Source organism: Natrix helvetica (assembly GCF_964273705.1).
Source record: "Natrix helvetica genome assembly, chromosome: 1".
Taxonomy (NCBI): Eukaryota; Metazoa; Chordata; class Lepidosauria; order Squamata; family Natricidae; genus Natrix; species Natrix helvetica.
The window spans coordinates 252,337,020-252,350,373 of record NC_138548.1 but is presented as its reverse complement, the minus strand read 5'-3'; the positions used below and the strand labels follow the sequence as shown (position 1 = coordinate 252,350,373).

Here is a 13,354-nt window from a genome sequence, read left to right as displayed (position 1 = left end):
TTTGTCACCGATTCCAACGATATGTATTTTTTTTTCTTTTGTGTTTAAATGGGCAGATATCGTGTCCTGAATGCTAGCGCCATCCCAGAGGGCCAGTTTATGGACAGTAAGAAAGCCTGTGAGAAACTGCTGGGCTCCATCGATATCGATCACACTCAGTACAAATTTGGGCATACCAAAGTAAGCACTTCTCTGAGCTGAGGGCTTGCTGGGTACAAGCTGTCAGCTTAGCTTTTTTTTAAAAAAAAATCTTTTTTTTCCCCCAGGTGTTTTTCAAGGCTGGTTTGCTGGGCCTTCTGGAAGAGATGAGGGATGACCGCCTCACTTTGCTCATTACCCGCACACAGGCTGTGTGTAGGGGGTATCTCATGAGAGCGGAATACCAAAAAATGGTGGCAAGGAGGTAGAGTACATTTCTCTTCCACAGGACTTGTTCATGTAGGCCAGGGGTGTCCAAACTTGGGAACTTTAAGACTTGTGGACTTCAACTCCCAGAATTCCCCAGCCAGCCATGCTGGCTGGGGAATTCTGGGAGTTGAAGTCCACAAGTCTTAAAGTTCCCAAGTTTGGACACCCCTGATGTAGGCCGAGGCTTTCAGGGTATAGGTAGTTCTCCACTGACAAACGTTCGTTTAGCGACCAAAGTTACCACGGCCTTGAAAAGAGTGACTTTGGACCGTTTTTCACACTTACGACCATTGCAGCATCCCCTTGGTCACATGATCAACATTTCAATGCTTGGTAACTGGCTCATATTTATGATGTCTGCCGTATCCTGCAGTCCAGGTGATTGCCTTTGGCGGCCTTCTGACAAGCAAAGTCAAGGGGGAAGCTAGATTCATTTAACAACCATGTTACTAACTTGACAACTGCAGGGATTTGCTTAACAACCTTGGCAAGAAAGGTTGTAAAATGGGGCAAAATCTCTTAACAACTTTCTCACTTAGCAACCAAAATTTTGGACTCGACTGTGCTCATAAGTTGAGGACTATCTGTAATTAGATACTCATCCATATTTCTGCTGAGGAAACTTTTCAGACTTTCCTAGGCTATGGTTCAGAGGTGGTATTCAGCAGGTTCTGACGTACCTGTAGCGGAAATTTTGAGTAGTTCGGTAAATACCACCTATGACTTGCCCCACTCCCATCTATTCTCTGCCTCCTGGGTCCCAGCTGATCTGGAGGAAATGGGGATTTTGCAGTAACCTTCCCCTGGAGTGGGGAGGGAGTGGAGATTTTACAGTATCCTTCACCTGCCCCGCCCACCAAGCCATGTCACACTCACCAAGCCACTGCCACAGAACTGATAGTAAAAAATATTGAATCCCACCACTGCTATGGTTGACTTCAAATCTCACATTATACCATGATTAACTATGGTCTCTATATAAGCCATGATTTGTCAGGTTTACATAACAAGTAAACCATAGAGAAATATATGAGGGAGTGGATATGGAACTTTAAATGTGTGGCACCAGAAGGTATGTCCTTATGGAAATGGATCCTCCAACTTAAAGGAAAGGATTTTTTTTTTTGCTTATTTACTTTTCATCACTCCAAAGTCGTTATATTTTTATCCAGTAATAACTATTTTATAATATAACATCTACCTATGGCACTCTTGGAACAGTTGAGATATACAGGTGATCCTCAGCTTACCACCACAATTGAGCCCAAAATTTCTATTGTTAAGTGACACATTTGTTAAGTGAATCACTGCAGTTGATAAGTTAGTAATCCAGTTGTTAAATGAATCTGGCTTCCCCATTGAATTTGCTTGAATCTGGCTTCCCCATTGAATTTGCTTCCCCATTGAATTTGCTTGTCACAAAAAGTGATCACATGACCTTGGGACACTTTTTTCAGTGCTGTTGTAACATTGAACGGTCACTAAGTGAACTGTTGTAACTCGAGAACTCCCTGTACTTGGAAAATCCTCACTGAATAATGCCAGTAGATGAGAGCTGTGTTAGTCTATAGTGCCAAAAATCAAAAGGAATCTAGTGGCGCCTTTTGCAATAATACATTTTATTAAAAGGCATAGTTTTTGAGCTGCTACTCCCTTCATCAGATGTTTGGAGTCTGACTGAAACTTGACAGCTTTACAGTCAGGCAGTTCAATACAGAATGAATGAATAACATATTAGTTTTGTACTGCAGATATTATAGGTTTCTGTTCTGAAATACTAACTTCATCTTGGCTTCAGCAGCCTTCTTGTTGCCTTTCAACATCATTTCTTGTAGGAAGAAATAGAAAAGATGCTAAAGAAAAGACCTCTTCCCATGGAGTATTTCTAAGACACATATTTTATCATTCTTTTCACTTTTAATTTCATCTTTTTTTTTTCTCAATTCAGTTTACAATCTTTGGCTTTCATGATACTCTTCCATCGAGTTCCATCTCTTTAGCTTTGTAACTCAGATAAAATCTTCATGTAAAAAATTTCATCTCTTTCTTGCCTCAACTGCCAGTTTTCAGCATTTAAATTTCCAAGCTCAGCAATATATTTGGAAAAGATTCAAATTATGGGATTGGGGAGATTGATGTTGGTCTCATAATATAACCCCATTGCCTTACTTAGTAAATCCTATTTTTATTAATCTACAATAAGTAACTTTCTGGACTGGTTTCATTACAGGGAAGCAATTTTCATGATTCAGTACAACATTCGCTCATTCATGAATGTCAAACATTGGCCTTGGATGAAGCTGTTCTTCAAGATTAAGCCACTGTTAAGGAGTGCAGAGGCAGAGAAAGAAATGGCCAACATGAAAGAAGAGTTTCAGAGAACTAAGGAAGAACTTGCTAAATCAGAAGCCAAAAGGAAAGAACTAGAAGAAAAAATGGTGTCTTTGTTGCAAGAGAAAAATGACCTGCAGCTTCAAGTACAATCTGTAAGATTAGTTTGCTAATCTTTTGTATGATCGGCTTTAGGAAATGTGGTGTCCTAAGCAGATAATTACAGGCAAAGGCTTACTTGAAATGTTTTTTTTTTAAAAAAATGTGTTTGTCATATGGCAAAAAGTCACGAATAATGTTGATAACTATATTTTTGTAAGCAATGTATTTCACAGTATAGACAAAGACATTAAGGAAGCCTGGTTTCTCATTACCATCACTTCTGTATTCGAACCTGGGCTGTATTATATCTTAGGCAGAAGTCTTAGCCACTAAGCCACAGGCTCGACTCCTTATCAGTTGAGCCAGGGAAATAGGTATGTATTTGTGTTACAACCCCTGGTATGCCTAAATATGGGAGGAAGGTCACTACTCCCTCTTTCTGTCCTTCGGCTTATCACAGAAGACCATGCAGGCAGAAAACCATATTTTTATTTTTAATGTTGCCTTTTTATATTTGTGTTGTATTTGTACTGATAAATAAATAAAGGGAGACTAGTATAGATCTATTTTGAGCTAATTAGCTCTCATCAGCTAGCCATACCCTTGCTGGGATTTGTTTATATGTATATGTATATGTATATGTATATGTATATGTATATGTATATGTATATGTATATGTATATGTATATGTATATGTAGACGTAGACGTAGACATAGACATAGACGTATATATATGTCTATATGCTGGTCTTATTGTATTCGGGTCTTTTCCCGTGTAAGACTGAGATTGCCTTGGCAACGTTTCGGCGAGGTCCCACTCGCCATCTTCAGGCTGGTGTTTTCGGCTTCGTGTTTGTGTGAGTAAGGCGTGGTCGGAGCTGTCGCCTTTCTATAAATCTTGGTGGGGTGTGTGTGGAGTGCTGGCTTTGTAAACTTGGCTGTGCCCATTATATATTAAAAGGAAAGAGAAGAGGAAGATGTATGTTTGTGTGTGTGTATATATATATGTGTGTGTGTATATGTAGACGTAGACGTAGACGTAGACATAGACATAGACATAGACGTATATATATGTCTATATGCTGGTCTTATTGTATTCGGGTCTTTTCCCATGTAAGATTGAGATTGTCTTGGCAACGTTTCGGCGAGGTCCCACTCGCCATCTTCAGGCTGGTGTTTTCGGCTTCGTGTTTGTGTGAGTAAGGCGTGGTCGGAGCTGTCGTCTTTCTATAAATCTTGGTGGGGTGTGTGTGGAGTGCTGGCTTTGTTGCTGTAAGTGGGTTGATTGGGTGTGTAGTTGCATCCTGATTGGTAGATGGAGTTGATGTTTGTAGATTGGTTGGCTGTTTCGTATCATCCTGTGTGGGTGAGGTACTGGCTGTGTGTCCGTTGTTCTTTTGTGTTGTAATGACCTAGGTGGTAGGTGGGTTTGTTTGTTGACTAGGGCTGGTTTCCAGATGTCTGGTAGGCGGGAGGTATCGTCATGTTTATTCATGTTGTGCCTGCCACATACATTGGACAAACAAACAGGAGAATAAATGCATGCATCGCAGAACACAACAACACAGTCAGAAAAAAAGTTAAAACTTCCTCACTTTTCCAGCACCTTAAAGCAACAGGACATGAAATTGATTTTGAAGGAACCAAATTAATCTCCAAAACAGAACACTTCAACAAGATAATAATTATGGAAGCCATTGAAATAGAGAAACACCTCTTTCACAGATCAACTTGTAGCCAAGACCCTCATCTCCAGAACCAAACGCCTAGCCAACAAAGACCACTTGAAAACTGAATTGCACACTCTCACAAATGTATTAATCTCCAACGGATTCCAAAGAAAAACAATTACCAACCTAATCCAAAGGGAGAGTCCACCCAAAAACTGAGACACAGAACAGGACAACAGCATCGCCCTCCTCCCTTACATCAAAGGCACCCCAGATAAAATCAGCAAAATTCTCCATATACACAATATCAAGACAGCCTTCAACACTGACCCAAAAATAACCAACATCTTAAGAAACCCCAAAGACAAAATCCAGCTAGAAAACCAAGGAGTCTACGAAATACCATGCAAAATCTGCCCTGCAACATACATAGGACAAACGAACAGGAGAATAAATGCACGCATCACAGAACACAAGAACGCAGTAAGAAAAAAAGAAAAAACTTCCTCCCTTTTCCAGCACCTTAAAGCTACAAGACATGAAATTAATTTTGAAGGAACCAGGTTAATCTCCAAATCAGAACACTTCAACAAGAGAATAATTATGGAAGCTATCAAAATAGAGAAACACCCTCACAACATGAATAAATGTGACGATACCTCCCGCCTACCAGACATCTGGAAACCAGCCCTAGTCAACAAACGAGCCCCACCCACCACCCAGGCTGTTACAACACAAAACAACAACGGTCACACAGCTAGCACCAATCAGTGCTATATCCAACCCTCTCCCTCCTCCCTCTCTCTCTTCCCCCTCCCTCTCTCTCCCCTCCCCTCCCTCTCTCTCTCCCCTCCCTCTCTTTCCCTCTCCTTTCCCCTCCCTCTCTCCTCCTCCCTCCCTCTCCCTCTCTCCTCCCCCCCCTCTCTCACACACACATACTCCTCGTTATCTCCATGGCTACATTCTGGACCCAAGTCACTTCAGACTTTAATTCTTTCAGTTAAAAGAAGTTTTCAGGACCAAAGGATGCAGGAAAGCTTAACAAAATTCCATGGAGATATGCCCACTAGTTTTTCACTGAATTGTAAATCAATAGCAGCTTTAAAACAATTAATCTCAAATTGAGCATCTTTATCAATTTAATTCTGATGAGGTATTCTGAGATAGAGTTTATAATTAGCTCTTCCTAAATTAATATTTCAATTACAGTAAACCTATGTCTCCTCTGGGTGACTGATCCCTCCTTGCTTTCCTCTTGAATGGTCTTCCTTTCTCTATAGCTGAGGCTTTTGATCACCAGAAGCAACATCATTCTTGCTACATGGAAAAGAGAAAGCCATTCCATCACCTGCTTGGGAAAATTTGTTCTTCTGCAACATTGCAATGCAGTAGCTATGTAGGATTACTACATTAATTTTATCTGGTATTCACATAGGGCAATGAAACAACCCAAATAAAAATAGTGAAGTACTTTCATTTCCCATGGTCCCAAATATTTCTTTGTAAACCAAAGAACAAGATTTGATAACATATTACTGCAGAAGCCACAATGGAATTATTATCCAAGTGTCCACATTTGCTTCCCCCTGCTTTCATTTTTTTCCAAGTTTCCTATTTATTTTTGTTAGGTGATTGCAGCACAATCTATCCAGTTCGAACCAATGTTCCCATGTGTTTGTTAGTGGAAAAAACAACAACCCAGCATTGAATCTTGAAAGTATGGAGAAAAATTATGTGGTTGTGGTGGTGAAGAATTGCACCAGTGTAATGTGAAGATGAAAACTTGATTTCTTTCAATATTAAATCTTTGGGGTTTACTTCAGAAATGGCAAAAGGCTGATGGACCTCTGGGCTTTATGTATTGATAGGATTTGGCTTCTTTCCTTAAAAATGGAGCTCCTCCCTTTTTTAATGCTCTCTTTCCATCCTGCCTAATGATTCCAAAAGCTTAACAAAGTGTTTGTTATTTGAAAAAACTAAAAGTATTTTTAATTAATATTACTTAAGATGAGCCATACATTAAATCTGAGTAAGTTAAAGTTGATAATTATTGATTAAAGGAAAGGCTATTTAAGAAAATGAAACCATTCTGAGCAATAATTAATAATGTTATCTTTTCTTTAATAAGGAAAGTGAAAGTTTGGCAGATGCTGAAGAAAGATGTGACCAATTGATCAAGACTAAAATCCAGTTGGAGGCTAAGATCAAGGAACTGACTGAAAGAGCAGAAGATGAAGAGGAGCTGAATGCAGAACTGACTGCCAAGAAAAGGAAACTAGAGGATGAATGCTCTGAATTGAAGAAGGATATTGATGATCTTGAGCTAACATTGGCCAAGGTTGAAAAAGAAAAGCATGCCACTGAAAATAAGGTAATATAATTTTATCTGAACTTCTGTTCATAGTTGTGGCTGAAAATCTCCAGTGGAGGTTTGGGTCAGTGTAGTGGTGAATACTTCCTGGTGTAAAGAGAAGGTACGATGTTTCTTGAAGGAAACAAAGATAAGATTCCTGCTAGTCAACCTAGCAATACTGAGCAATTACCCACAATCTCCAATCTCTTGTTTGGGGGAACATTGTAGAGAAAAAGGTGGATTGAAAGGGCATAGAAATTTGGAAGAATTTGATCTTTTTGAAACAGATTTTAGTTTATAGTGGTGAACCTTTTAGACAATGAGTGGTCAAACTGTGTGTGCATGTGCATGCCCAAACTGAAAGGTTCCTGGACATGCACAGGAGTACGCATGCACAGACATGCACATGCATACACATGCCCAGAAATCCACAGACAAGCATGCATGCGCAGCAGAGACCCGAAGACTAGCTGGCCGGCAGGAGGCAGGGCATCCCAACACCAGTAGCACAGGAAGAGGTAAGATCTTTTTCTTTTGTGAGCTTCTGTTTCATTGTTTGCAGGAAAACAGAGGCTTATGAAAGAAACCCCACAGAGATCTGACCTGGGATGACGGTGCGTGTGCCAGCAGAGAAGGCTCTGTGTCATAGGTTCACCTTCGCGGGCTTATAATATTGAGACTGCAATGGTGGTGCTTATGAATGGCATTTAGTTAAACTGGAGTAAGGAGTGTGATCTTTGTGGTGTTCAGTGCCTCAGACCAAACCAGTCCAAAAAAAACCCAGCAGTCCAATAAGCATTTTATAATTTGCCTATGTGACATATGTGATATCCCAGGCCCCCTCCTCTCCCAATTCTTTTTTTTTTTTGCCTGTCCAATAAATATTATGTAGAAGGAATTCATCTCACTTTCTTGCCAATTTCCACCTTCAGAGGTAGGTCTTTTCAACTGCTTTGAAACAGCCTTTCCCATGAGATTCAGACAGGCCTTACACTGCTTGAGAATGATCATCCAAAGCGAATCTTAGTTCCAGAATTTTAGTGAATTGTTCCTTCTTGTAATTTTGGAGTTTATGATATGGAATTATTATGTTTATCTCCTCGGCTGCCCCGTGTTTTGTATTATATTGTGCTGTTATTAATACTGTATTTTAACCTTATTTATAAAAATGTAAATCAACAGAGCTGACACTGAAGCAGTATATGATGCCAGTAAGCAAATAGCTATTGCTTGAAAAGGTAGTTAATGGCTGTATATTGTTGATGAATGTAAGGAATTAACTTCATTGGAACACTCATGATTCTAAATGAATTATTTATTGTATATGAGATCATGACCAGGTTTTCAAATCATCAGCTAGGTTTTGCTGTTTTCTATAGGTAAAGAATCTAACAGAAGAAATGGCAGTTTTGGATGAAACCATTGTGAAATTAACCAAGGAGAAGAAAGCCCTCCAAGAAGCTCATCAGCAAGCTCTTGATGATCTACAGGCTGAGGAAGACAAAGTCAACACCCTCACGAAAGCCAAAGCAAAACTGGAACAACAAGTTGATGATGTGAGAATTTTTTTTTTTATTTTTCACTATGGGCTATCCCAATATAATCAAATATTGAACCAATGTAATACATACACTGTATACATTAGGTAAGAGAATATCAGAAGTGGGTTGCTCCCGGTTTGGCCCAGATCGGGCAAACCAGTAGTGGCGTCAGTGGGAGACTCTGCCCAGTGGCGCCCATCCACCCGGACGCATGTGTGCATGTGCAGAAGCATTGTGCGCAAGAGAACATGAGCGAACCAGTAGCGCTGGGATTTGCAACCCACCTCTGGAGAATACAATAATGAAAACATCCATATTTCTGCTGAAAATTTCCATTTAGTAGGGGAGTGCATATCGAAGAGCATATCAAAGGAAAACATATAAATTGCCCATATGTGACTACAAAACTAATATTATACTTCTGTTGCAGCTGGAAGGCTCTTTGGAACAAGAAAAGAAAATCCGCATGGATCTTGAAAGGGCCAAGAGAAAATTAGAAGGGGACTTGAAACTATCTCAAGAATCTATTATGGATCTAGAAAATGATAAACTGCAATTAGAAGAAAAGCTGAAAAAGTATGTCATGTATATACTGTAGCTAAACATTGAAGTATAATTATAAGATTATTTTAATTAATTCTCTCTTTGGTATGTTTACAGAAAAGATTTTGAATACAGTCAACTCCAAAGCAAAACTGAGGATGAGCAAACTATGAGTATTCAGCTGCAAAAGAAAATCAAGGAACTACAGGCATGAATTGTTTCCATCACATTCAAATTTGTGTTCCAGATTATTGTGATTTAGTAACCACAACATAAGGGACACAGTCGCTCAATGGCTAAGACACTGAGCTTGTCGATCAGAAAGGTTGGCAGCTCGAATTCCTAGTGCTGCGTAATGGAGTGAGCTCCCGTTACTTGTACCAGCTTCTGCCAACCTAGCAGTTCAAAACCATGTAAAAAATGCAAGTAGAAAAATAGGAACCACCTTTGGTGGGAAGATAACAGTGTTCCCTGTGCCTTTGGTGTTTAGTCATGCTGGCCAAATGATCACAGAGATGTCTTTGGACAGCGCTGGCTCTTCGGCTTTGAAACGGAGATGAGCACCACCCCCTAGAGTCGGGAACGACTAGCACATATGTGCGAGGGGAACTTTTATCTTTATCTTTACCTTTAAGGATTGGACAAAGGCTGAATTTCACAACTGTGCTCTGTCCAGAAATGTCAGTATTGTTTTCCTGCTTTTAACTCGTGCTGCCAATTCATTGGTTGTATTTTTCACAACTTTCTACTAAAGTTTCACAAAGCCTTTTTCTTGTGGGTTTTTTTACAGAGGCTGACAAGACAGGTTATCTGATGGGCTTAAATTCACTAAAGTTAATGACATTTATTTGTTCCAGAGGCACATCTTTTCAATAAGCAGCTAATGCTAAAACTAATGCAATAGAATCAAATGTACCACTGAAACAACTCTCCTATATCAGTCTTTCATCTTTTTTTTAAACTAATCCTTATCATTAGATCTCTTCATATATATGCCCCATCCAAATGTTCTGTCCATATTTTCCATTATTTCTCTCACCCTCTTATGTTAAAAAGCCTACTGTTCTTTCCCATCATTATCATATGTTAGTTTTACTTTTTCCACCCTTGTGGTACCTCTGATTTTCTGCAAAAAGCCTTAGTTAAACTGTTTAACGCAGTACTACTTCACACTGCTGCACATTTTCGGTAGGTGTCTCCCCCCCCCCATACATATACCTGGTCTTTTTTTAGGTTGAGAACTCCTTGATGTCATTGCCCTTTTTTGCTTATTAAACTCTTAAATAGTTTTCTTCATTGATGATTCTGCACTGAATTACCCCCAGTGAAGATGAAATCCAGCAGGTTCTGACAGGTTCTGGAGAACCAGTAGCGGAAATTTTGAGTAGTTTGGAGAACCAGAAAATACCACCTCTGGCCGTCTCCAAAGTGGGGTGGGGAGGGAATGGAGATTTGCAGTTTCCTTCCCCTGCCATGCCTACCAAGCCACGCCCACAGAACCAGTAGTAAACAATTTTGAATTTCACCACTGCCCTCACCATTGTTACTCTTAACTAGCAGAACCTTCTTCTCTACAGGCTCGTATTGAAGAGCTGGAAGAAGAGATTGAGTCTGAAAGAGCAACCCGAGCAAAGGCAGAGAAGCAGAGAGCTGAGTTGTCACGTGAACTGGAGGAAATCAGTGAGAGGCTTGAAGAAGCCGGAGGGGCCACCTCTGCCCAGATTGAACTCAATAAAAAACGGGAAGCGGAATTCCAGAAAATGAGGCGGGATCTGGAGGAATCTGCCTTGCAGCATGAAGCCACTGTTGCAGCTCTTCGCAAAAAGCATGCAGATAGCACAGCTGAGCTCGGGGAACAAATCGATAATCTTCAACGTGTCAAGCAAAAATTGGAGAAGGAGAAGAGTGAGTTTAAAATGGAAATTGATGACCTGGCCAGTAACCTGGAGTCTATTTCCAAGTCTAAGGTATTTGAAAATAAAATCAATTAGTAATCCCAGAATGTAGATTCTTGATTATACGCAGCTATGTAAATACAAAGACATGTATGCATAAGAAATCTTCTTAATTCTGTGTATTACAGGCAAATCTAGAGAAAATGTGCCGCACATTAGAGGACCAGCTTAGTGAATTGAAGGCCAAATCTGAGGAAAACCAGAGATCAGTTAATGATCTAAGCACTCAAAAAGCTCGTCTACAGGCTGAAACAGGTAAGGAGAACATTGAAAATGGGCCAAAATGCAAATAAAGACTACTCCAAACCTTTTTCTCCCTCATCAATTGATCGTAAGTAGGAGGCATTAAACCTACATATTCAGTTATGGACGTGAACCTCAGTTTATCTAGTTTATCTTTACCCTAAGGCCTGAAACTGTAGAGACACTAATCTATGGAGCTGCACTAGGTGCATCAAAATTATGTTATTGACACTAACTGAAATGAAGCACTAGGAAAATCTGTGGCTGTAGGCTTTCCAACGTCCTGGAAGAAGCCAGTGGCAAACAATTTTTTACAAACTCTTCACGGAGACTCATTGATGTCTCCATAAAGTCAAAAGAAGTTGGACTTGACACAAAGAAGATTTTAATGGGTATTGCTTCCAGGATCAATAGCTATATTAAATATGTATTCTTCTTGCTTAAAGAGTAAAATTATTTTAAAATATTGGTTGAAAGGCGAATTGTCACGTCAACTTGAGGAGAAGGAGAGCATAATATCACAGCTTTCCAGAAGCAAGCAAGCATTTACTCAGCAAATAGAAGAGCTGAAGAGGCAGCTGGAGGAAGAGACCAAGGTATTCATTCATAAGCAGGAAATGCTGGGCAATATTTTTATAAGTTATTAAACATAACAGCACTGTCATTTTCAACACCTGAGTCATGTTTGGCAACAAGCGATTTTATCATGATGAGTTATTGATAAGTGATTATTTAACAGAATTGATGTGACCCCTTAGTGAGCAGAAATCTTGTAATGTATCATAATTGAATCAAACACTTGACATGTTTACAGTTCTGAGACTCAGCTCCTCACATGTTCATCTTCCTAAAATCTCATAGAAATCAGAGGATATTATTTTTTATTAGACATGCATAGGATTTACTGGCCATGCATTTCAATTCTGAACTCCCCGTTAACCTGTCAAGTATGAATTCAGTACTTGAGAACACCAAGAACCTTTTTGATTTAATCTGCCCAATTATACATAAATTGCTGAATTAAAATATTAACTCAAGTTCATCATGATAATACTTTGCATTGCCTGTAGATATCTTCCACAACAGGGAGCCCACATTTTCAAGAAAGGAAGCTAATTTTTCTTGTAAACTACATGATTACAAGAAATTCCAAAGTCTTGGAGTACATTTTGGGGCGTTCAGGGAGAAAGCTTCAGTAGTGTGGATAAACTCCCCAACTTCATTCGCATGACAATTTGAAACTAAGGTCTTTGCACAAAGTATATAAAATATAAGCATTAATGTTTGGGTATGAAGTTTGTAGTATGCCTACAGTGAATACTGTACATGTTATAATCTGAGTTCAGAAATTTCATAGTGTACTGCTAATTCTTAGGCAAAGAATGCATTGGCACATGCTTTACAGTCTGCTCGGCATGACTGTGACTTGCTCCGAGAACAATATGAAGAAGAACAAGAAGCCAAGAGTGAGCTGCAGCGTGCCCTGTCCAAAGCCAACGGAGAAGTTGCTCAGTGGAGAACCAAGTATGAAACAGATGCTATTCAGCGCACAGAAGAGCTGGAAGAGGCAAAGTAAGTGAGGAGTGACAAAAAGTGACAAACTAATATAATTTTTACATTCTACGTAAACATTTCCAACTTTTATGTGCTCAAATGACCCATTTCTGTAAACATTCCAATAAAAATTTGTAGTTCTTATTATATTCAAGGACGTTTATAATCTTCCATATAAATGCCAGTGTAAAAGAACCTTTCAACAACTCTAAAAAAGAAAAGAAAAGGCTGCTGGTTTGTGGTCCACAGTCTGTATTTTTGTTGTTGTTTCTTAATATATTTGAAAGTGTTTTTTTTCCTGAGAACTATATGAGTGTTTTAGAAACAGATTATACTAAAACTAATGCAATGGATTATATTCAGTCTTACGTTAGGCTAGGGTTTCTTTTGCTCATTAAAAAAAAGCTGCAATGCCTGGTTGACACCAGACTTATACTGAACTATAAAGATGGTTTACACACTGTAGCTTATTTTTGTTCTGACCTAGGCTTCCTGAGACAGTAAAAAGCACACGCTTAGTCCCAAAAAGCTTCTTTTTATTTCAACGGCTGTGAATTATGTTCATTCACAGCCCGTAATGAGCCACAAATAGTTTGTAAAGAGTCTGACAAAAGTCTGCCACAGTCTGTCAGGATAAGGCTGATAAGCACCCAC

At 39.4% G+C, this 13,354-nt stretch overlaps 2 protein-coding genes and 1 long non-coding RNA gene across 5 annotated transcripts in view; 1 reads left to right on the top strand and 2 right to left on the bottom strand.

Annotated features, from left to right (window-relative positions):
- LOC309382444 (uncharacterized protein) overlaps positions 1–13,354 on the bottom strand; it is a 348,957-nt gene that overhangs the window by 81,494 nt on the left and 254,109 nt on the right. The gene's annotated exons all lie outside the window — the stretch shown is intronic.
- Positions 1–13,354, bottom strand: part of LOC309384474 — a 66,996-nt gene that overhangs the window by 23,098 nt on the left and 30,544 nt on the right. The gene's annotated exons all lie outside the window — the stretch shown is intronic.
- Positions 1–13,354, top strand: part of LOC309384468 (myosin-3) — a 36,182-nt gene that overhangs the window by 13,784 nt on the left and 9,044 nt on the right. The window contains exons 20-30 of the mRNA XM_081938065.1: positions 57–180; positions 267–403; positions 2,639–2,894; positions 6,640–6,882; positions 8,244–8,420; positions 8,836–8,981; positions 9,066–9,156; positions 10,526–10,915; positions 11,032–11,158; positions 11,624–11,742; positions 12,522–12,718. Coding sequence (XP_081794191.1) covers positions 57–180; positions 267–403; positions 2,639–2,894; positions 6,640–6,882; positions 8,244–8,420; positions 8,836–8,981; positions 9,066–9,156; positions 10,526–10,915; positions 11,032–11,158; positions 11,624–11,742; positions 12,522–12,718 — 2,007 coding nt within the window. The remainder of the gene's footprint in view (positions 1–56; positions 181–266; positions 404–2,638; positions 2,895–6,639; positions 6,883–8,243; positions 8,421–8,835; positions 8,982–9,065; positions 9,157–10,525; positions 10,916–11,031; positions 11,159–11,623; positions 11,743–12,521; positions 12,719–13,354) is intronic.